At 50.6% G+C, this 24,351-nt stretch overlaps 1 protein-coding gene across 2 annotated transcripts; it reads right to left on the reverse strand.

Moving 5' to 3' along the window:
- Positions 1–115: 115 nt before the first annotated feature.
- On the reverse strand, positions 116–23,633 carry LOC144949135 (carboxypeptidase inhibitor SmCI-like). 2 transcript variants are annotated; one of them, XM_078879008.1, is made up of 8 exons: positions 23,453–23,633; positions 12,652–12,828; positions 9,103–9,147; positions 7,484–7,651; positions 5,682–5,735; positions 4,776–4,949; positions 3,069–3,113; positions 116–1,659 (listed from the first exon to the last, which is right to left on the reverse strand). In XM_078879008.1, exons 1-8 carry the CDS (start codon positions 23,520–23,522, stop codon positions 1,484–1,486), a joined length of 909 nt encoding a protein of 302 aa, XP_078735134.1. In that variant the 5' UTR covers positions 23,523–23,633; the 3' UTR covers positions 116–1,483. The 2 variants fall into 2 exon arrangements, with proteins under 2 accessions (XP_078735134.1, XP_078735135.1); XM_078879009.1 differs by lacking the exon at positions 7,484–7,651 and having other exon boundaries at positions 23,453–23,631.
- Positions 23,634–24,351: the final 718 nt, after the last annotated feature.

Below are 24,351 nucleotides of genomic sequence, written 5' to 3' on the forward strand. Positions count from 1 at the left end.
ATGGAGCGATTAAATGAGTGCGTATTCAGGGAGCGAGATGGATCATTGCAGCGCAAGATTGTTAGACGGCAGCATCTTGGGAAGGCCTTTATCCAGCAGTGGATGGATCACAGCCTCGGGCACACATTTTCCCATTTTAATTCCAATTTTATTAAACATTTGACGCACAAGAAAGTAGAAAATACTCGACCCAAGACAGCTAATAAAATCCTTATTCGATACCCAACAGAAAGTTTTAATTCAATTTAACAATAACATTCATTGTCCTCTCTCTCGTGCTCTCCCCCCTTGCCAAATACGCTTAGAAAACATACAAAACAAGATGTAGGCCCTTGGTCCAAAACATCAATAAAGGTTCTACAAAAAGCTTTAAAAATGAGCATCGATATGCATTGCTTAAAGGGCGACGACAACGATACCTCAACACACCTCTTCTACACCAGTGATTGCTAGCGAGTAAGTCGCATTTTAAAACGTGCCGGACATTCCGCTTGTGCCGGTTTTCTTTCGGATTGCACCGCGGCGGCTTGCGTGCCGTTCGGTCGGATGTCCCGAAGTTTTCCGAATTCCAGTTCCTGAAGGAGCTCCCAAGCTCACCGGAGCGAAACGTCGGATGTCGTGCCGAATGGCACATGGCACAACGCGAAAACGCAGCGCGGCGCGAAAGACATTACAAACATCTCCTGGTGGTATCCAGAAAAAGCATTTTCGTGCAAAAATCTTTCCAGCATCATTTTAAACGCGACGCGTACAGACCTGATTTTACCCATCTTGGTGTGCATTAGGATCAACTTCAATACCAAAACAATAAGTCCCTTGTACCAAATAAGCTAAATATATTATTGCAATTATACCACAAATGAGAAAGGTTTGTCCGTGAAAATTCAATCAATTAAAAATCAACAGTTTAGATATAGCAGTATAGGCCACAATCAACATTGAAAACGAAACGACTTGATATTCATTAATTACCGTTCCGTAACAAAACTCGCTGGATGTGCCAGGATAGAGCGACGGGTATAGTGGTGTTCGGTGAGAAGGCACGAGGGGAGAAGCGCCCAGCGGCTGGGGTTATTCGCACCCTGCGCTCTACTGGACATTGTGAAAAAGAGCTTTATAGCTCATCGGATTCCTCCAGTATGTAGATTCTGATTCTGTTACCATTGGGGGCTGTGCACAGGTGGGGGAGGGGAGGGGAACCTCAAGCTCGTTCAGAACAACACGCGCGTTTTATAGCAGGGTTTCTCTAATTCCAGTCTTTTCCAAGCTTAACCAATTTACCCAAAATAAAGTGCACAATACAACCAAATAGAATGATGCGATGGGTTTCTTTTGGTTCAGTAAATGGTGACTGGTGGAGGGGGGGGAGGTTCCACGTGAACCGGAAGGGCGGTCCCGGCTTTAGAGGGGGAGAGCGCCACGGTGCGATGCCGGTCGAGTGGCTGACGAGAGATGCCGCCACCCGCCACCACCAGCACCACGCTCAGGAGGCGATGTTGGGGATCAGGTACTCGGTGTCGTCCTGCTTGGGGTTGTTGGGCCGCACCACCGTGAACACCTCGGGGAGGTGAGTCTGCCGCTGGCGGAGGCGTTGCATCCACAGGAAGAGCAGCACGAGCACCATGAGCGAGGCCAGCACAGCGACCAGCACGCCCAGCACTGTCGTGGGGAAGCACCGGGAGACCGCACAAGTTCAAGTTTCATTTATTAGGTATAGCCCTGTGAGCCATGCGGCTCTTGAGTCGGATGCAACCGCAACAAACAAAATATGAACAGAGAACATCTTAAAGCGATGACGCACAACATAAACATCCTGGACAAACAAGTGCCAGGAGTCAACACACGCGCAACGGTGAAAGCGGACACGTACGGCGTGTTTGGCATTTTATATTCGTTTCGTACTCCCGATAGTGCAGGGCGATCGTCACGTGGTGGGGGTGCTGCTGTGTGGTACAGACGCGGCCTGCGGTGGCGTCACAGTAGTGGGGGGGGGGGGGCGATGTCGCTCTGCGCAATCACAATTTTATCAATGCACACCGTCAGTTGTCAAATTTGGTCCGCGATGCCAGCACACGAAGGCCTAACCCCCCCCCCTCCCTTTTTCAACGGTTTTATTTAACTTCCCTCGTGTTTGTCGTGGTCAAATCTTGTAATCAAAAGTTAGTCTACTTCCTGTTGTCCAATCTATTCCAAATTTTGCACACGTATTCCGATCCGGTGACAATACATGCCTGTATAGAAATCGGCATCAATTCAATTAATTGCCTCCTTTCAAGCATTTAAAATTTTTGTATGGACGGCTTATTAATTATATATTTTTGTGTACGTCAAAAACGCCGTAGTCCCTAAACTGTGGAATCGGTTCGTACAAAAAGAAGGCGCCGCGTGTCTCAGGCGCCATTGACGTACTTCTCGACCGCGAGTTAAACAAAGTTGCTAATAAAACCGTTGTTTAATTTAGTTTATTTCTAGTTATGCCCGGGGATGTTGAACGTCCACCGTGAAGCAGACAGCGCGCATCGCGCTTTGTGGTTAATAGGCACAGCCAGGAGGGCACGCTGGAGATCATCCACGACAAAACGTCCGCAACGGGCGGCGAAGTGCGTGACCGTCGGGCCGCTTCACCGCCCCACCCCCTCCCCCTAAACATCAAGCAACGAAACTCGAGTAAGGGGGAGACGCTGCCACAGTGGGGCCGATGGTCTCGCTATGCGAGACTCGCAATGCGGAGACGGTGCCGGTTTGAAGTTTATTAAATTCCTGTGCCTAGATCCGCCCAACACGGCAGTGTAAACGTATGCAACCAGCACAGGGAGGCGAGCGGCAGGCCGCGTACGGTGGGGGTGGTAGCGCAAGTCACTGGCGGCCGGCCTGTGGCCACCACCCCGCGGCATCCGAGAACGCTTTCACTGCGAGCGGCTGCCGGGAGTCGAGCGCAGTGCCTCGGCGCTGGCGGCTCGGCACCTGGCACCCCATGGGTGTACCGAGAGGGGGCTCGGACTATACTGCACGCGGGAACTGCTCCGCTGGACGACGCGAGAGAGGACCGGAGGAGCTCTTGACCTCACCGTGCACGAACAAGTCGTTCTGACGTTCCTCGTGGGGCTGGTTTTCTGCAAAACACAAGATGGGACGATTCTCAAAATCAAATCGACACAAACACCACAACACGCGCCCCACTCCCCCAACACCACCGCCGACCGTAACATCACCTGCACACGGTCACATCGGGTCAACAGCACGGCTTCTGGATGGGGCTGTCGGAGCTCCTCTACCGCACTCCACGGCCTCCAGGCGGAGTCTATGGGCGGCTGCCGTCGGCCGGGTTCACGCTGTGGGGCAGCAGAGTGCCATACTTCTTATATTTAATTTAATTGTTTTACCAGGTAAGGTCCACTGAGCTATGAAGATATTTCTCAGTTTAAGAAGCGACCTGGCCACAAATGATAGCTCAACGAAGTGGATCATCGTCCTCGTGTGTAAACTTATAGCAGCTAAATACCCTAAAAGCGTGAAGCCGATTCTAAACGTGGAGGGGGAAAAACCGGAGGATGTTGGAGAAAAATCCACACGACCACGGGGAAATAAACATGCAAACTCTAAATATACAGCAGGCGTAATGGTTGGGATCGAACCCAAGACCTCTTGTATACCAGGCGAGGGAGATAGCATCTCCCGTAGCCACCGTGGTAGCCCGCTCAGTGCCTTCAAACCAGTGGGGTGGGAGGGGACAAACACCCTTGACGATCCGGCGGTGAACTCACAGAAGCCCGTGCGGTTATTCTTGTTTCTCCCATTTTCTCTCCCAGAAAAGCGTCACAGGATCTAGAGACTCTGCCAAGTTTTGCGCAGTAGAGGTCACCGTTACCGAGTGTATGTGTGCGTGTCATCCCGTTTTTGTATTGTTTTGTTGTTGTTGACCCGCCAGCTCTCAGTGCTGTGGGTCAGCTCGAGAGAGGGGACCCCCCCCCCCCACCATGGGTGGTGCTGGACTGACCTCCACGAGACGCCTCCAAGGCGGCGAGCGAGCCGGGCGGGCCAGGGCCGGATTAATGTTCTTGCAGTCCCTAGGCATTTCTGTTCCGTAGGCCTTCAGGTGATAACTTTGTACAGTTGCTACTGCTGCCCCATGGTACTACCGCCACCGTCACTCTGCTTGTTTCTGACGCGGTACTTCGTCCAGCCGCTGGACAGATGTTGTGACCGATACATTCATTATTTAGTCTGTGCCCTAATTCAATCGGGAGCGTGCTTTGTGCTGCAAATAGTCAGATTTATAAGCAAAAATGTCTTCAACTTTTTCTTACTATGATTATCATATCGGATGAAGGCAGCTTTAAAAGGGGTAACATTCATTTTCATCGGTAATATTCAACAAAAATAACATCGTCAAAATTAGTTTTCGTAAGCCCCTTTAGTTTTCGTAGGCCTGAGGCACAGTGCCTCCTGTGGCCTGTTGGATAATACGGCCCTGGGGCGGCCACAAACGCAAGCGCGTCGACCGCTGGGATGGCGCCAACACGGGCGACGTAGGCAGAGGCTAAGATGTTTGTTACCCGCCCCCCTGACTGGGTTACACTGCGATTTTTGTTCTATTTAGCTCTGGGGAGGAAAGCCTGGAGAGCCTCGGATGGAACACATGCAGACAGAACAGTGAGGGAGAAAACAAACTTTGGCTCTTGTTGCCGCGAGGCGCGAGAGTCACCGCTGTACTGCCGCCACCCCCCCCCACCACCGTCGCTCTACGTATGGACACGGATGAAGGGACCGGTTACCTCCAGCGGGCGCGGAGCAGACGGCCGCGCAATCCTGCTGGCTCTCGAAGTTGTTGCCGTTGGCATGGCAGCCGCCGTAGATGAACTCCTTGCAGGTGGCGTCGTCCGGGCTGTAGAACCACCGTCGCAGCGAGGCGCGGCACGGGCCCACGAACGGCGGAGCGGTACACACGCCTGCTCACACCGCACGACACCCACCCACGGCACCCACGCACGCACGCACCAGAGCAACGAAGAGTTCACTCCCACGAATGAGACTCTCATCCTGCCCTGACCTGGTTGCCACCTCGCTACACAAATAACACTCGAGCTTGAACTGAACGGGACCCCGTCAGGCGCGTCGTCGCCCGCGTCTTTGACTTTTGCATCGGCAAAAAAAAACCTCTTCGTTCTTGGGAGTCCCCCGTGCCCGAGTACGATCGTCACTCCGGCACGGCACAGGGCCTCCGGGATTGACGGCGGACGCTAAGTTGGAGAATCAGGCTCTCCAGTCCCAGTGGAGACACGCCGTAGATTACTAGTCTAGCGCTGTGGATTACGAGTCTAGCGCTGTGGATGACTAGTCTAGCGCTGTAGATGACTAGTCTAGCGCTGTGGATGACTAGTCTAGCGCTGTGGATGACTAGTCTAGCGCTGTGGATGACTAGTCTAGCGCTGTGGATGACTAGTCTAGCGCTGTGGATGACTAGTCTAGCGCTGTAGAATGGTGTTGCTACTGCTGCAGTAGTTGCCGTCTGCCGCCGTACACGACCCGAGCTCGATCCGTCGACGCAAGTGAGAAACGGCAGCAGCTGCACCCTGATACTATTCTGCGCACAGTTTTGTATCGCCAAGCCTACTTGCATAAAACGCGAATTACGAAAACGTAGAGAGAGAGAACAAAAAATTAAGGCTGCGTTCCGGTACCTTGCAGTGGTTGCTCAAACTGAATGGGCATCCTCTGGCTCTTGACAGCACGATCTGCACGCACGCAACGCGCGCACACACACGGGCAGCAGCAACGGTTACAACACCACGTCTCGGGTCTATCGATTTTGCTTTCACTAGGTCAGAAGTTCAAGATTAAAAACGAAACTATTTTTATTCCTATTCTTTGGGTCTTTCGGTAAAGTCACGTAGATAGGTTCAAAGAAAATGACAAAAAACTACGACGTTTCGATCGCAACACAAGCGGTCGTGACTTTACTGAAAGACCCAAAGAATATGAATTCCTGCAGTTACGAAAGCTTTAAGTCAAGATTTAAACTATTTTTACTTCACCAGGTAAGGCCCCATTGAGCTAAGTAGCTCTTTTATCAGAAGCGACCTGGCTATCAACTAAGCGGCTAATCACGTGGAAATTTATAGCGGCCAAATATTCTAAACGCGCGACGCCGATTCTAACTGTGGAGGCGGAAAAAAAGGAGGACCCGGTGAAGAAATAAAAATCACGTGACCATGGGGAGAGACGAAAACTCCAAATATACAGCAGGCGTCAGTCGGGATTGAATCCACGACCCCCTACATACCAGGCCAGGGACATGACATTTCACCCCTGCGGTGCCCTACTCTCGTTTCCAAGAGTGACTGAACTCAAGTCACCAAAATGACAAAAAGCGAAAACATGAAAACCCAGTACAACAAATAATCAGACCCAAAATCAGAGCAAAAACAACCGTGGTACACATTAATTGAGCACAGTGTAAAGTCGGATTCGAACCATTGGTCTCGTTGCTCAAGAGCTGAAGAGACGCTACCCACTACACTACAACGCCATAGTGTAGAGGTAAACAAACTCTGCCTGGGCGATGCAGCTACGCTTGGCAGTGGTGCAAAAATGTAGGCGTAATAAATGTATGGTGGGGCAATGGCCCTTTCTTCACGTAGCGCGTGAAATCAACTTCAAAACGGGACACGTTCAGAAAATCCCTTCCAGCTCGTTTCTACAATTGTTGTTACCCCTGCCCCCCACAGATTGCCCGCATGACGGTCCCAAATCATTCACCCCCCTCCACCCACCCACTCTGCCGACTGGTCGACACGAGCCGACAAGGCGAAGCCGCGGTCGCTCGTTTGAAGTCTGTGGCCTTTCCGGCCTACGCCGCTAGTCCTGCCCGTCGTTCACATGGGAGTGGGGGCTTTCGCTCGTCGCGCACTCGAGCAGTCTGCGGTGTGCGATCGTGCCGATTATCGTGCTTTACACCATAAACGAGGCCGCGTCACCTGCGACAAAACAGCTGGCCACGACAAAACTGTTTTTTTTATTTTGGCATCGAACCAAAAGTTCGGGGCACGTCCCACAATTCAGAGAACACGGTCCCGCACGCACCCGTGGGAGAGTTGCAAGCTGCCATGGTTGTGAAGTTGGGGTACCCCAACTTCACAACCACAATTTCCTCCGGTTCAATTCCGTGCCCCAGCGCGGTGGCCCAAACAACGGTGACCAAGTTTCTTTAATCCACCAGCCCAGTGGCGTATGAACGGGCATGACCGCGGTTAATCTGATCGGCAGGTCGCGTGCAGCGAGTTAAAGTGTGCGTCGTCCCACCTCCTGTGTCCGGTCAACGTGGGAAAAATTGGCCAAAATACCATTTCGAAATCAGCTTTGGCGGAGGCCCTTCCGACCAGCAGTGGTGCGCGATTGGTGTAAGGCACCGGCAACGAGCCAACGATGCCGAGGCGCTCCAACGAGCGTGGAGGAGCAAGCGTAGAGCGAGCGCCAAGCGTACCGGTGGAACAGGCCTTCATGCATTCCGCGCTGCTCTCAAAGTTGTTCTTGTTGCCATGGCAGCCTCCGTACGTGAACTCTCGGCAAGCCCGGCTCTCCGCATCGTAGAACCACCGCAGGAAGGCGGCCATGCAAGGGCCCTCGACCATGGGCGCCGTGCACGTGTCGTCTTTGCACAGCGGCCCACACACGCACCGCACCGTCAGAGACGGTGGCCCGGGCCATCGTCCGGCGATGGGGGCAATCGCCGCCACCTCACCCACCCCCCCCCCCCACTAAAAAACATCCGGCTCCCCTTGAGACCCCGATAATCGGGGCTTGCAGTGAATCACTGTGGTGCCCCCCCCCTCACCAGTGCTAGATTATCCTAGTAGCAAAAGTAGCTACATATGCTATGGGCGCCGCACTCAAGGGCCCGGCGCTAAATGCTTTAAAGCTATCATTTGCGGTTCAGTCATTCTGTACTTGCTCTATTACTATAGTACTATACTGCCTTCAACTTTTATGAACGACTGTGTGTTTAAGGTTAGCGATTTGTAGTATTATCTGGCTGTATAGCAAACGAAAACATACAATTACTTTACTATGCAAGTAAAATTTTTTATTTTAATATTTATGTGTTTTTTTATTTAGAGCACCTTTATAACATATGTTACAGGCCCCACACTAGCTTAATCAGGCGCTGCCCCCCACACAACAGCGGGTCTCGTAGAGCTACCACCGAGTTTCCTTCTTCAAGTGACTTTCGGTCTACACAGCAGCAGGCAGCACTTTTCCTATCGGCCCCACGAACAGACAGCCACATTTATTGGACAGGCAAATCGATACTTGTTTTCAGTCCTTGAATGAGCGAAATTAAATACAGAACACCAAGTTGAACGTTGGGAAGCCACTGGTAACCAGGCCAAGACCACCGAATCACTTGAGAATGCGGTTTAATCATGGGCGGCGGATGAAACCTGGATTCGAACCCACGACCTCAGCGGTGCCGGCTCGTGCTCTACCCCCCCTGCCCCTCCGAGAACCGCCTGCTAAAACGTGGTTTAATTTGACGTCCTGCTCTGGCCACAGACGATGCGGTGTTTGTGCACCTTGGCGATGAACAAGCTACGCAGGACCGCTCCTTTTCCACACGTAGGAAAAGCAAGCATTAAGGGAGGTTTTACATTTTCCGGGAGATGATGGTAATGGACGTGACTAGCTGCCTGTGATCTAGCGCTGTGGAGACGAACAGCGAGGGTTGGTGGATTTGCTCCGGAACTGTGGTTGTAAAACTCCCTTGTCGCGAGCGTCGAAGAGGTGCCTGTACCTGGCCCGCCAGGCGAAAGGCAGGAAGAAAAGGGTCCGTCCATATGGGACCAAGCATTTCCCCATCGCACGGGTAGGTTTTTCTCGGAGCGCTTCCGTTTCTTCGCGCATGTATACAAAAAAACTCAATTGGTTGAAAACACCTTAATATTTAGGGGACCACAGAACCCAATTTGCCTGATGCCGGTTGATCGCGTGGCTGCCTTTCGCACCTCAGTTATTTCTTCTCTACGGGAGCGAATACAGTGCGGCAGCAGCAGCGCGAGACCGGTTCACATTATTGCTTTTATTGTTGTTGTCGAGCGTCATTACCTGTTGGACCTTCCATCCTTGCTTCCTGGGTGATGTTATTCTCACCTGGAAGACAAAAACGATGCAAAATGAAAAACAAATCCTCGCACACGGAACCAAACAAAACCAGGGTTCCTCGTCGCGACAACACGAAACACCGACGGGCAATCGTGTGGCCCTGCCTACCATCTTGAAGCAAAGTGCAAATACTCCTATTAGTCTTGGCAGACTTCTCAGTCTACAGTTATCTGTATAATATTTTTAGCGTGGCATGATAATAATAATACGTACAGCCCTTTATCAATTGAATGCTGGAAGGCAGCTTCTTCCCTCGGCTTTGTTTGGCCGCAGCGATTCAACTCCAACAGTTTGTGTAAATTATGAGATAGACCATCATGAACAGGGGGACGCGCGGTGCGCACAAGCTGGAAAACAAATGGATTTAACAACACGCAAAGGTGTCGGCGAGTGGGTAGGCGAATGGACGAGTGGATGGGTGAGTGGGTGAGCCTTCTTCCCGAATTCTATTGAGCGGTCGTGTAGCAGTCAGCGCCCTGCACTACAAATCCGGCGGCCTGAGTTCGATTCCCACTGACGACCAACACCGATGACGATTATCTGAATCGGTACCGGGGCCTCCCCTAGGTCAACTCGGTGTCAAATGAGTACCAAGTGCGATGTGTAAAAGCATCGCCACTAGGAAGACAAAGTCGGTCGGGCGTGGTGTTGGCCATCCACCCCCTCCGTGTGCCGTGCTAGCCTTCATTCGGTGCTCGCTAACAGCACTTGCCCCAACAGTATGTTAAGGCTATTCGGGGGATCTTTGTTTTTGGCAAGTGCGTGGAGTGAGTGGGTGGGTAAAGGTGTGCCGCTGCTGCTGCTCGCAAACAGCAGCAGGACATGACTCTAGTCCACGGCATGCGCCCCATGCAAGGCGCATGCCAAGTGGCCACCTCGCCACACATACAACAATGATGCTCTCAGCTTTGTCCAAACCAGCAGCTCCACAGAGCGCTGGACGTGTCGACGTTGTATTTGTTTATAGGTCACAGACTCAAAAAAAAAGACTTGAAAATGGGGCCACCCCCTATCGTCCCTTCCAAGGCAGCGCGCAACACAACGGTGTGACAACCGCAGACCAATTCTGTCCTCGGCCAGTGGTACTCATCGGTACAACGGAGATTGCAATATTGTTGGGTTTTTTCGGTCAAGTCATCTACATGGCAGGGGCTCGGTCCCATTAGCAGCAGCCGCACTTTAACAACTCTGGCACCCCCCCCCCCCCCTCTCAGCCAGTCTACATAACAAAGGCTCAGTCCTTTGTTATGTAGACTAGCCGTAGCTTCAGCCGCACCAACCTTACCATAATAATAAAAAACTCCTATCCAGGGGCCTGCCTTGGCTCCTCCCCCCTCAACCAGTATATATATACGGGGTCGGATCTCTTGGAATTTCTCATTTACTTGATACAGCGAGCGTGCTGTGACGGTTCCACCTAAAGACGGAGGCTTGTGTTGCCTCCGAAACGTTGTGATTTTAATTTTATTTTTATTTTACTTTTATTAATTTTAATTTTAATTTTTTACCTACGTGACTTTACCGAAAAAACCCAAGAATATGAATCATTGCAGTCACGAAAGCTTCAAATCTGGAGACTGCAATGTTCACCGCTCGCCTTGAGCACCCGCGGAAGCCTGGTGTATACAGAGGGGTTGTTACCGTCACACCGTTGCACTTGCCTGACACCACTCATTTTCGTCCAGCGCTTTCGTTAAAAAAAACCCTGACAACAGGACAATCTTGCTTTCATCATTTTGGATACTGGCTAAAAAGATTTCCTAGAAATATACTTGCTCGATCCGGGCTATAAGCGTTCCGATACGTGCACTGCCTTTGTGCTGTTCGCCTTTTGGCATTCTCCGGTCTAGCACCGGTGAGACTAGGCCATAAACCGTCACTCTCTGGTGTAGGCCAATCAGTGCCAAAGAAAATGCGGAAATTATCAGAGCATGTTTGTTTTCATGCTTTGCCACAAGTACGTGTGGTTAATGCAGACTTGATTCCTCGCAAAAGGTGATGTTTTAACATCTTAACACCCTCCTGTTTTATTGCCAGAAAGGGTAAACCTATTCTTATTTTTTAATCAAATTTTAGGACGTTTGTGAACAATAACCTCAACTTACATTATCATAACATCCCTGCGCCACCCGTTCCAAGTCTAGGCTCAAGGCCTTCCCGTTTTCCTCTCTGCATACGACCGAATGCTCCCGTAACCAATAAAACCGTGCCCACCGCTCCCGTCCGTACAGCGCGTTGGCAAGGATGCAGTTTGCATTTAGATGTCGCTATATAAATCCAAATTGCATTGTATCGCACACCCCAATCATCTCCGATGAGCCTCAACCTCCCCGATCATAACTCGTCGCCACCCATTTCTGCATCGCTGCCGGGATACAACAGCTGCTTGCGACAGTAAAGGACATTTACAACGTAATTATACTAATTACGCCAGACTAGAGCAGCGACGTCGACACCACTCGCCAATTTACGTCCTGCAGTGGAACGGGACGGCGGGGGGGGGGGGGACGCTACTACAGCGGGGGCAGACGCGTCTCGCGTGCTCCTCAACGTCAGCGATTTCCCTGCTGCTCAGATGAGCCACGAGTCCTGACCTTCCGTTCACGGCCCTGCACGGCAAATGGTCGAAAAAATTTGGGGGGGGGGGGGGGGGAGGGGAAAGTCTATAGAGAGCAACCAATGTTGACTTAATTCAAAAAGTGGTACCCCATTTTAAGTAGAGCCTGGGGGTGAAAATGATGACGATGGGCTGAGTCAACCAACCCAACCAGGATTTGAACTCCTCACGACCTTCCAATTAATAATTAAAATGTATAATGCGCATTCCATCCTAGGATCCCCATACGCAATGAATAAAAAGCAGGAAACAAAAACTGAACCAGGGGCAAGCGACCAAACTAAAGAGGGCAGGATAAGTCAGTGAAGTCGCCCACCGATGTTGTTGTGTCTAGGCAGAGCTGTTCTGTTATTCCACTAAGGACGGAGGAGGCCTTGCAGGTCCTGGGGGGGGGTTCTCATTAGCCAACCCCAACCTCCCCCCCCCACCCAACTCTGTTTGTTTCACACTGACCCCAATTACCCACATCGCTCATCATCATCAACATCATCCCGCCACGGTCAGTCCACTGCTGAATGAAGTCCTCCCCAAAGTTGCCACAACCCGTCACATGGTTCGGCGACGCAATGATCTGTCCAAGCAAGCAACCCCACACATGAGCAGCCGACTTCCGTCGACTACCCCCCCCCCTGCCCGGCAGATGTCCTATCGGGCCGATGTTTCGGGCAACGGGCCCTTCTTATTCTTCTCCCCTCCGCCAACGAAAGAGGGGGGGGGCAGCGTTTCCGAAATGTCACCGATTAACGTGCCGCACGTTTGACCCTCGGGGCCACGGGTGCTGTCGGCGAACGGCGCGCCCCGGTTTTGTTGCCGTGAGTTTTATATAAAAAATAACAAAACAAAAATCGCTACGACGAGCGCCCCCCCCCCCTCACCAGCGTCGGTGAGGCACCGTTCCTCGCACTCCAGCTGCGTGGAGAACTTGTTGTCGTTGCCTCCGCAGCCGCCGTAGCTGAAGGACCTGCACTCGGAGGCGGCCGCGTCGTAGTACCACTTGGGGATCAGCGCCCGGCACAAGCCCACCTCCGGCGGCGCCAGGCACAGCTCGGGAACTGTGAAAGGAGACGATTGCCGCACCCGAACCCATTTAGCTGAGTATGACACAAGGGGCTTAAACAACATCCACTCATATGACAATCGACATGCATATGTATTAGTGTAATTATTGTTTTCTTTAGTGTAATCCGGTGCTCTAACCGTGTAAACTTCACGTGTAAAAGCATTCGTATAATATAAGTAAAACTAAAAAGTAGAGAATTTTAAAGTTAACAAAAATTCCATCAATTCACTTGGCCAACAATAATATTAATAATGGAGCAGCCACGATAGGAGCTTAGGTCAGCAACGCACTGGACTTGCAACCAAGAGGTCGCAGGTTGAATTCCATCTCCTGGCGCAGCAGTTGAAACAGCGGTGCAAGTTTCTTACTCCCTCCCCACGTCCCCACCTCCCGCACCCTGCCTCTGTCCGCCCAGCAGGTGAATCGCAGTCATCTAATAGGTAGGTGGCGTGTGGTAAAAGTCTGGGTGGGTACTCCCACCTCGATCCAAAACGCGTGGCTCGGCCTGGAAGAGTAGACCAAAACACACTGGTCGCCGCTCCCTCCAATGGAGGCCCCCTTTCGCTAGCATTAGTGGTAAATTAATAACACCACAAAGCAATTGAAGGGCCGCAACCCCTTGTCTCGCACGTGCTGTTCCCGCTCTGCACGAACAATGTTTCCCCGCATCCAAGTTCGCATCCTCAACCAAACACAATCTTATTTTTCCTCTTTCAAAAACCACTTCAACAAAAGTTATTCGGTATGTTCTGGGTATCATTAATATTTTCCCACAATTTTGTCCTTGGCCATTGTAGGCGCCTAACCCCCCCCCCCCCCCCCAACAAACCTTTGCCGGTTCGGAACAAAATGTTCGATTTCCCGACTGGCAGAATATTTATTTCAGATAACAAAAAAGTGTTATTACTCGGGGAGAACGCGCACTCGAGATGGCAGCAGCTTTCCGCTTCACACCGCACAAACACGGGCATTACCGCCGCCACCGCTTCTTCCTTTGAGGAGTTTCCCAGCATTCATTGGCGCCAAGGTGAGCCTCACCCCCCCCCCCCCAATAGCTTACATCACACCACTCCTCCGACCAGCAACAGTTGGCTACGTGCGGTGCGAAAGAAGTCCAATAAATATACATTCGTTAATACAGGTAGTCCTCTTACTTACGATGGAGATGCGTTACGACGACGCCATCGTAAGTCAAAAATATCGTACGTCGAAGATGGCCTAGCCTACCCAGGAGTCTTACAGAATGGTGATAATTTAGCAAAACAGAGCAATTTATAGTACCGTACTGTATAAACTATATACTGTATGCATTAATTAATTACAATACTGTATTGCAGTCAAATGTAAAGTAAAAAAACAAGGAAAATTCTTAGCCTACCTATTATGAACTGCAATTTAATAGAAAGTTTTTTCAGGAAACAATCCTAACTTAACTCCGTCGTACGCTGCTGCGTTTGGCCTCCGCGCGAAATTTCAAATATTTTACAATTTTGTCGTATCGCTATCGCCATCGTAAGAACGAAATATCGTAAGTCGGACCATCGTAACTCGGGGACTATCAGTACACACACCACAAGCATGGGAATAAACCGTCACGCGATGTATCATTTGGCACATTTGGTTTCAACGCTATCATTTGTAGGGCGCAAGGCTGTGATCGCGAAGGCAGGGCACGAGCTTCGGCACAGGGACTCTTCTACTTACGAACGAGTTGGGTTCCAGGTCTGCGTTCGTAAGTCACTTTACTTATGTAAATTCCAAAGTGTTGTACTTTGGAATATGTGTACACGGAACATGGGGAATGGCTTCAAAAGTTGTATGATCTCCTGTAGATGTAAATGCCACTGGTTCTTCATGTTCTGCAGATGTAGATGCCACTGGTTCTTCATGTGGCATCTACATGACATACCGACAGGTTTGTTCGTATGTCTAAACGTCCGTAAGTCGAAGGTTCGTAAGTAGGAGTCCCTGTATATAGACATAGGTATATAGACAAAGATCCCCCGTTTAGCCTTAACAGACTGTTGGGGGCAAATGTCGTTAGAGTAGCACCTATGGATGGCCGGAACGGCACATGAGGAGGTGTGTGGTCACACCGCACCAAGAATTCATTTGAAGCCCAGTCGACCTAGGGGAGGCCCAGGACCGATTCAGATAATATAATCGTCACTGGCGTTGGCCGCGAGCGGACATCTAACTCGGGACGCCAGGTTTGTAGCGCAGCGCGCTAACCGCTACACACAACTGCCATTCGCCACGAAGTGGCGGTGATGTCACCACGACGCTTGTGCCAGGCCATGTGCACCTTGAGGCCACGTGAAGTGTCAAACGCCCACTGGCAGGAGTTCACGGGGTAGACCCAGCAGGTGCCACGGATCGACAGCCTGAGATAACTGGCCGATGCACCACCTGTGCCCCCTACTGTGCCAACTTGCTGTGCTTTACCACCCGGCGCTCCGCTCGTTGTTGTGAGCATCGCTCCTCCGCCTTCTGTTGTTGTTGGAGGGCACCTGCCTCCAACTGCCCAGTAACGTCCTTCACGAGCCTCCTCCACAGAGGCCGTTTTTGACACCGCTGGTACCAGTCATCGGTAAGTCCACTCAGCTCCACATCCTCCTGAACCACGTCACTCCATCTCCGCTCTAGCCCGTGCTGCGCCTGTTTAGCCCCCTAAACTGCTACACACAGGTATGTAAACACAGCCAATATAGACACATGTAATATATGTGTCTATATTGGCAACCGCTTTGCGGAGTCATCTGGTGCGTTTCCCAACGGCCAAAAGGTGAGTTCTTAAAACGTTTACTTCAGAGCGTCGGGCAAATACAAAACCTCCGTAAACACCACGGCTGCGTTGCGAAACGCCGTACAGTAGTAAACATTGTCACCACACCCCCGAGACGCGGTCTAACCGGCCTGACTCCAGCCCGTTGTTACCGCACCCCGGCCACGTTCTGGTTTTTCCAGATTCTTCTCTCCCTCTCGTACGCAAAACCTTCAAACAAACACCACCACGCTTGCCGAGCTCACCAACCACGGTACAGTCGATGCACCCCAGGGCAAACGCACACCCGTGGAGAAACGACCTCACCAACTCCGAAGATGGTGCGCCCGTGGAGAAATGACCTCACCAAGTCGGTAGAATCCCCGGGCTCGGATTTTTCTGCTCTGGGAGCACTTTGGGGCCACAAAGACAAAGATCTCCCGTGTAGCCTTAACAGACTGTTGGGGGCAAGTGCTGTTAGCGAGTAGCACCTATGAAGGCCGGAACGGCACGCGAGGGGGTGGATGGCCAGCACCACGCCCGGCCGCCTTTGTCTCCCGAGTCGCGATGTTTTTACACACCCCACCAGGTACTCATTTCAGGCCAAGTCGACCTAGGGGAGGCCCATGACCGGTTCAGATCATTGTCACTGCGTATTGGTGGACAAGAGCGAGAATCAAAACTCGGGTCTCTGCCGGGTTCGTAGCGCAGCGGCGCTAACCACTGCGCCACCGCTCCCCACCCCCCTTAATGCCCGCAACCACTGAACGAAAAATGGCAGCAGATGCGGACACCTGAAACTGATGATGCACAAATAGGAGATGTACAAACTCGCCCACCCATCACAGACCCGCGGTGGACGTAGAGAGCGACTCCCACGTCTCTCCGATTCACAGACACGGAGGAGGCCATCATCACAACGACTCGCCACTCCCGAGGCCATCATCACGTCTCAGGGACCACCTCAACATAACATCACGGGCTCCTGCCCCACGCCTACATCGGCAGCACAGCACTAAATCATAATAACGAACTCCAGCCATGCTCAGTCTACTACTGGATTAAATGCTCCCCACACAGTGTCCGTCACGGGCCGGGCGGGCGCTGTGACCATACTTCACCACGCTCGTCAGTGTGGTTTGGTGAATTGGAAGCGGGAGGGCAGGACCGCTCCCGATATCGCTCGCCACCGTGGCTGGGAATCTAACTCTGGTCACTGGGTCCATGTGGCGTCGTGTGCTAACCGCTCAGCCACGCCAGTCCAAACCAGTGGTTCTTAACCTTTACCGCAGCCTTGCACCCCTTTGGTTCTGCATCGTAAAAAAATGTTATGTTAATCAATACATAGATTTGATTATGCAAAGTAGTCGTAACTTACGTGACCGTGCGTAATTTGTTTTTTCAATGATTTACCTTCTAAAAAAATCTGGCCATGGTCTCGCACCCCCAGAAAGGCCCGGGTGGTGCGTGCACCCCAGGTTAATAAGAACCACCCATCTCGAGGGTACACCACCCACACCAACCGCCCAGTCAATGAACAACCCACATGGGACGTCAACGAGTCTAAGAGGCAGCTTCTGCTTGCTCAAGCGTGTCACGGCTGAAGGACCACTGTCTTACCTGAGCAAGTCGGCCACGTCACCACTCTAGAGACCTGCATTCCACTAATAACACCGACACAGCCCATTGGTAATCCACTGCTGGATGAAAGCCTCCCCACGGCATGTCGGGTGAGAATGGAGGTCATGTGACTATACTTCACCACATTGGTCACTGGCCAGGAGTCGGGTGGGGGGTGCGCGTGCTCTATCCGGTTCAGATGTCGCTCGCTATTGACGCGAGCCGTGGGTTCATGGCCGCAGTGTGTGCGAACCACTGTGCCACCGCTCCACTCTTAAAACGCACGTGCGAGCAGCACATGGGGCTCGAATTCATTGTCCATCGAACCGTGGTGGCAACTCGGGCTGGTTTCTCGGCCTTGGCCATGAAGATGGGGGTCAGACGCGCAAAAACAACCGTGAAACCAACCCACGTCCCGTCCGGCTCTGCCAGCATGGCCATCTGCAGGGGAGCAGATGGTACAAATGTTAGCCATGTTATCAAAATACTGTTCACAGGGCCCCCCTTGGTGTGGAGCGCAATCTATGGTAAAACTATTATCCACTCTCTCTCTGGCCTCTACATGCTATGAAGAAGGTACATTGTCCGTAACGCGACCTGTACAGGTAGTCCTCTACTTACGATGGAGATGCGTTACGACGACCCCATCGTAGGTCAAAAAAAATATCGTAAGTCGAAGATGGCCTAGCCTACCCAGGAGTCTTAATGGTGATAATTTAGCAAAACAGAGCAATTTACAGTACCGTACTGTATAAACTAGATGCTGTATGTATTTATTAATTACAATACTGTATTGCACAGTAAAATGTAAAGTAAAAAACAAGGTAAATTCTTAGCCTACCTATACTGCAATTTACTAGAAAGGCGGGAGATGCGTCCATCCCGGCAGCATCCCAACGTACAGTATCGTACCTCGTACGGCAGGCTGCGTTTGCCTGCCGTGCGAAATTTAAAATATTTTATCATTTTGTCGTATCGCTATCGCCATCATAAGATCGAAATATCGTAAGTCGGACCATCGTAACTTGGGGACTATCAGTGTACGTAGATTTTTCTGCAATACTTTGTTGTCTTTTCTTGGATTTTCTGTTTGCACAGTCACTTTAAGATGTTTTCTTGTTCATGTTTTTGTTTTTCGTTTGTTGCGGTTGCACCCGATTTAAGAGCCGAATGGCTCACAGGGCTATACCTAATAAATGAACTTTGATCAGTATATATATATTTTTCCCCTGCAAGGCCACAGTGCGACTGGACTAACGTGTTCAGTTTTTGGCGTTGTTTGTCCGTCAACGCAGCAACAGCAAGCAGCATCACCGTTCGTAATTTGTCAAAAGTGGAACCCCCCCTCAGGCGAGCCAGCGAATACTCAACAACGCTGTAATACAAACATGACCAGGCCAAAAAATCCCGGTGTGTGGGCCACTTCTGAAACGCATAACACCACAAGTTACTATGCGATTAGGATTCATACGGCTCTGCAAGGCTTCCTGGATAAACAAATGACGTAACTGTTATTGTCCCTGTCATAAGCTGCTGGTGGTGGGGGCATTACAATTACCTCCGTCACAAACCCCAGCAGGAGTGACCGTGTCACGCTGGCCGTGCCATACCACGCCGGATGTGCCGTGCCGGCCACACCAGACGCACCGTGCCACACCGGACGTGTCCGTGCCACAACATGTGTGTCACACCTTGACAGTATTTCGACACAGTCACATATTTCAAGATGATGTCACCACCACCACCAACCAATCACCCGTAGGCCCCGATTGTCTGAAGCTGCCCAAAAGCTTATCATCATCTCTCAACGCATCTGCCATTCTACTTTTAAAATCAGCTACATGGAAATGTACAGAACGGCCTTGGCATAACATCCCGTTCACGTACTCCGGATTTCATTCCAACCTGCCAGATATCTACGGCAAAAGGTGAAAGCTCACAGAATCGTAGCCACCGATAAACACAAGACGAGCGGCGGATCACCGGCGCGAGTGCGACTGTGGTCATACAGAACAGACCATAACCAATGCCCGATCCGCGAATACGAAGAAGACATCACAGCGATATATTCTGCTACTCCTGACGTGGTTATCTGCTGGCTTGATGGCCGCCGGATTTTATTTCGATCTGCCAGATATGTGGCAAAAGGTGCGATTGAAGTTCGCCGAATCGTTGCCACCGATAAACACAAATCGAGCGGTGGATCATCCAGAACATACGCAATGATGCCCGATCCACAAATACGAAGAAGAATATGACATCATCACGGCAATACACTCCGCTACTGTTGCTGCTGACGCGGCCATCTGCTGGCTTGCCCATCCTGAATGTGTGATTGTAAAGTTGTTGTCTCTCTGTATCTACATCAGCAGCAGATGATGACCCATACTCTTTGGTTTTTTCGGTAAAAATCACGTAGGTGAAAATAAAATAAAATTAAATCACAACGTTTCGGAAGCAACACAAGCATCCGTCATCAGGTGTGACTGCTCCAGCAAACATTATTGTAGCGTATGAAACGTCGCGATTGAATTTAGTTGTTTTAATTTAATTACATTTTGTTTTCACCTACGTGACTTTACCGAAAAAACCAAAGAGTTATGGATCCTTGCAGTCACGAAACTTCAAATCTAGAAGTAGAAGATCGACCGGTGGCTAAGTTGACGGCAGCCCAACCGCTGGCCCGGTGGGACAACCGAGGCAGCGGAGGTGAAGCCACAGATCATGGCAACGATTAAAAACATTGCGGCCATCAACACCGCAAAGGCGAGGGCTCGGGTCCTCAAGTTGACACGGTGACTTAAGTTGGGGGGCAGCTTGTGTTCGTGTTGTTGTTATTACACAGAGCCTGCCCGTGTGAGCCGATTATCCCGGGTTGTAGATTTAAACCGTGCTCGTGAAAAAAAATAACTGTAAATATCTCTCATGTTATAGAGTTTCTCTTTGGTTAGATCGTGCAGTTATATATTGGCGAATCATTTTTTGTTAAACATGAAAGCTGCAAATTTCGATCGAAAGCTTTCGTGACTGCAGCGTCTGAATGAGCCATTCAGACACTGTCTTTCTAACAGACCTGTTCTTCACCCGAGGACGGCTGCTTTCGTTGTGGCCGAAACGTCGTGAGAATTGCATTTTATAATGTTTTATTTTTATTATTTCCCTTCTACGTGACTTTACCGAAAGAACCAAGAAGATGAAAGCTGCACTATGATTCTCTCAGCCAGCGGCTCTTGACTAGGGGATGCGAGATGCCCTTTCTGGGGGAGCAAGAGATGCCCAGATTTTCTTTAGAAGGTGCATAATCGAAAACACAAATTAAATCACACGGGCACCTTAAGTAACCACTTTGTTTCACCAAACCCCTATGTACTTATTAACATTATATAAACTCTTTGGTTCTTTCGGTAAAGTCACGTTACATTGCTTATGGCTTTATTTTGGCGATTTCGAAAAGTTTTTTGGTTTGGCCATGTTTGTTTGTTGTAGTACGAGTTAGAATGATGGCTTTAATCTAAGTTGTCTTGTGGTTGTTGTTTGACTTGCATCCCACTGGGATTTTTTTCACAGCGTTGGTGTACGGTGCTTTTTTTCGGAAGACTTTGCAGTTTTTCCTGGATTTTTCTGTTTGCGCCTAGTCACTTTAAGATGTTTTCTTGTTCATGTTTTTGTTTTGTTTGTTGCGGTTGCACCCGATTCAAGAACCGAATGGCTCACAGGGCTATACCAAATAAATGAAACTGAAATGAAATGAAACGTAGTTAGAAATAAAATAAAAAATATAACAAATCACGACGTTTCGCCTGATGACGACCACTTGTGTTGCGCCCAAAACGTCGTGATTTATTTTATTTTATAACTACGTGACTTTACCGAAAGAACCAAAGAGTATGGATTCCTGCAGTCACGAAAGCTTCAAATCGAGATTGAGCATTATATTTAATTAAGAACCAAAGAGGGTGAAAGTCTGCAGTAGACGTAAAGACCCACTTGCTCTAACCCAACGAAGGGGGGTCATAATGCAGCTACGTCCTCACCGTGTCCCCAGCAAGTGCCCCAGTCATGTTCGACACGTCTGGGGGAACCGGCCCGGCCCGACAAAGGGGCCGTCCATAAATGACGTCACGCGATTTTGGACGATTTTTGACCCCCCCCCCCTTCGTTGCACGGCGTCACAAAAAGTCAGACCCCCCCTCAAATATGACGTCACAAAGCTCTGTCGCCCCCCAAAAAAAATATAAAACATGCTTCAAATCGCTTTAAACTATTGTCATTGTAGTGCGTATTTAATGTGGCGCTGCACTCTGATGTTGTAGGAGAAAACATTCATTAAAAAGTCTATTTAATTAACTAGAACGTGTTGTCTATATTTCGTCACACATCGTCACAAATGTCTGACCCCCCCTCCCCAGGTGCGTGACGTCATTTATGGACGGCCCCAAACGTGACGACAGTCACACCAGTTTCGTTTTAAATCCGATTGTTTTGACTGTGAGAAGTGGCGTGTCATTGCATTCGTTAAACAAAACAAAATAAACCAATTAGGAATTGTATTGCATTCTTGGTTTTTTCGGTAAAGTCACGTACAAGGGAAATAATAATAAAATAATAAAAATAAAAAAATTCTCACGACGTTTCGATTGCAACACAAGCAATCATCATCAGGTGTGAAATCCATAGCAAGCCATTTTTTTGTTGTGGATTTCACACCTGATGATGATTGCTTGTGTTGCAAACGAAACGTCGTGAGAATTTTATTTTTTATATTTGTATTAATTCATTATTTCCCTTCTACGTGCCTTTATCGATAGAACCAAGAATATCAATCCCTGCAGTCACGAAAGCTTTAAATCGAAATTCAATTAGCAATGGTTATTATTGCCCATTGTACACCACCACCATCACCCATGATATCTAAACATGTTTTACTCACTCCGGAGCTCGGCTCTTCTTGTGGAACTACAAGCGGCCGGGATTGCGGGGAGAACTACGATGGGGGGTATCCCTCGACATCACCACCACCACAACAATCGCCACGTCAGCACGGCGCTCGTGCCAGGCTACGTGCACCTCCAAGGCCACAACACGTGCCCTACTGCACCCGCTCCACTGGCTCGGGCTTGCCCGGCTTGCTGCTACTACATTCACTACGGTGCTGATGTGTTCAATGATACCACCGCCGCTGTTGTTGTTGTTGTTGACAAGAGATGCCGTCGTTGTGCTCCTGTGCGATAAGTTATTACGGCGGGGAGCCGTGGCGCAGCAGTTAGCGCAGAGTTCCAATTTAAACAAAAATAAGCCACCCCACCTGTACCCGAGCCCGGTGCTGGGCCTCTCCCTAGGCAGGACTCTGCCTCAACTCCAGTGCCTGGTGCGGTGTGTAAACATCGCCACTGGGGAGACAAAGGCGGCCGGGCGTGGTGTGGACCACCCAACCTTTCGTGTGCCGTGCCGGCTTTCGTAGGTGCTCGCTAACAGCACTTGCCCCTACAGTCTGTTACAGGCTATACCGGGGTATCTTTGTGTCTGTGTGTGTCAGGGTGTGTGTCAGGGTGTGTGTGTGTCAGGGTGTGTGTGTCAGGGTGTGTGTGTCACGGTGTGTGTGTGTGTCAGAGTGTGTGTGTGTGTGTCAGAGTGTGCGTGTGTGTCAGAGTGTGCGTGTGTGTCAGAGTGTGCGTGTGTCAGTGTGCGTGTGTGTCAGAGTGTGCGTGTGTCAGGGTGTGTGTGTGTCAGGGTGTGTGTGTGTGTCAGTGTGTGTGTGTCAGGGTGTGTGTGTCAGAGTGTGTGTGTCAGGGTGTGTGTCACGTTCCTCGTGTGCCGCCCTCGGGGCCTTCACGACGGGACGCGCTGCCCGCTCTCTGCCCCCGGGGCTCTGTGGAGGCTACTGCGGGCGAGCTTTGTCGTGATACGAGGGGGAAGGTGGAGGGAGGTGGAGGAGGGGAGCTCCCGTGATGTTACAACTCATTGTGTCGTGGCGGGGCTGTTGTTGTGGTTCAAGGCGAACTAACGGTGGGGGTTGTTGTTGTTGGGTGATGGTGGTGCTGGTTGTGTGGATTGTGTTGATGTCCACCCCGCGAGGTGAGCGACTGATGATGAGGAGGAGACGAGAGCGAGGCGTGGAGACGAGGTGGTGATGGTGAGGGGGCGGAGATGGGAGATGAGAGAGATTAGTGGAGATGAGGGCTGGGGGGCGAGTGGAGACGAGGTGGAGGGGGGGGGGCGTCGCGCCTCTCACCTCGCCGCTCCCCGCTCGCCGCCGCTGCCGCGATGGCGACGCACATCAAGACGAAGATCTTCATCTTCATGGTGGCGGTGATGGCGGTGATGGCGATGCTGCTGCTGCTTCTCACTCCTCCTCAACCCGCGTCTCGCGGATACAATCCACGCCGCCCCCTCCGCCGTCGCTATTTCTGGCCCCGCTCGGTCACCGCCCCCTCCGCTTCCCCCCCCTCCCCCGCCCCCTCCCCCTGCGTCTCCGCCCCCTCCCAATTCAAGAGCCGAATGGCCCTTTTACACGCACCTTTACATCAGCTGCACCTAGTTTACACAACAAAGGCCCATTTCTAACAGCGTGCTTCAGCCGCACAGAACCTCACAAAAATAATATTCAGGGCCTACCTTGGCTCCTCCCACCCTCGACCAGTATATATACTGTGTTCTTGGAATTTCTCTCACTTGATACAGCTATCGTGCTGTGACGGTTCCACCTGAAGATGGAAGCTTGTGTTGCCTCCGAAACGTCGTGATTTTTATTTTATTTTACTTTTATTAATTTTATTTTTTTTACCTACGTGACTTTACCGAAAAAAACTAAGAATATGAATCCTTGCAGTCACGAAAGCTTCAAATCTAGCCGAATGGCTCACAGGGCTATTACCAAACACTGTAAATGAATTCGAGATTTGAAGCACTTGATACAGCAAATCTGGCTGTGACGGTCCCACCTGATGACGGAGACTTGTGTTGCCTCTGAAACGTCGTGATTTTTATTATTTTATGTTTAATCATTTTAATTTCAATTTTTTACCTACGTGACTTTAACTAAAAAACTAAGAGTACTGTAAATTAAACTGAAACTCCGCCCCCTCCCACTGCGTCTCCGCCCCGTCGCCACCGCGACCCGCGGGGGGAGGA

The sequence above is a fragment of the Lampetra fluviatilis genome, chromosome 52, assembly GCF_964198595.1.
Source record: "Lampetra fluviatilis chromosome 52, kcLamFluv1.1, whole genome shotgun sequence".
Classification (NCBI taxonomy): Eukaryota; Metazoa; Chordata; class Hyperoartia; order Petromyzontiformes; family Petromyzontidae; genus Lampetra; species Lampetra fluviatilis.

Bases quoted from the DNA above. Each gene is read 5' to 3' on its own strand.
- LOC144949135 (XM_078879008.1), bottom strand. From the start codon at position 23,522: ATGAAGATGAAGATCTTCGTCTTGATGTGCGTCGCCATCGCGGCAGCG. The intron at 3,114-4,775 runs GTAACCGGTCCC...TGTGTTTTGCAG, and splicing joins CTGCTCCGCGCCCGCTGGAG to AAAACCAGCCCCACGAGGAA. The intron at 1,660-3,068 runs GTGAGGTCAAGA...TCCCCACGACAG, and splicing joins GAACGACTTGTTCGTGCACG to TGCTGGGCGTGCTGGTCGCT.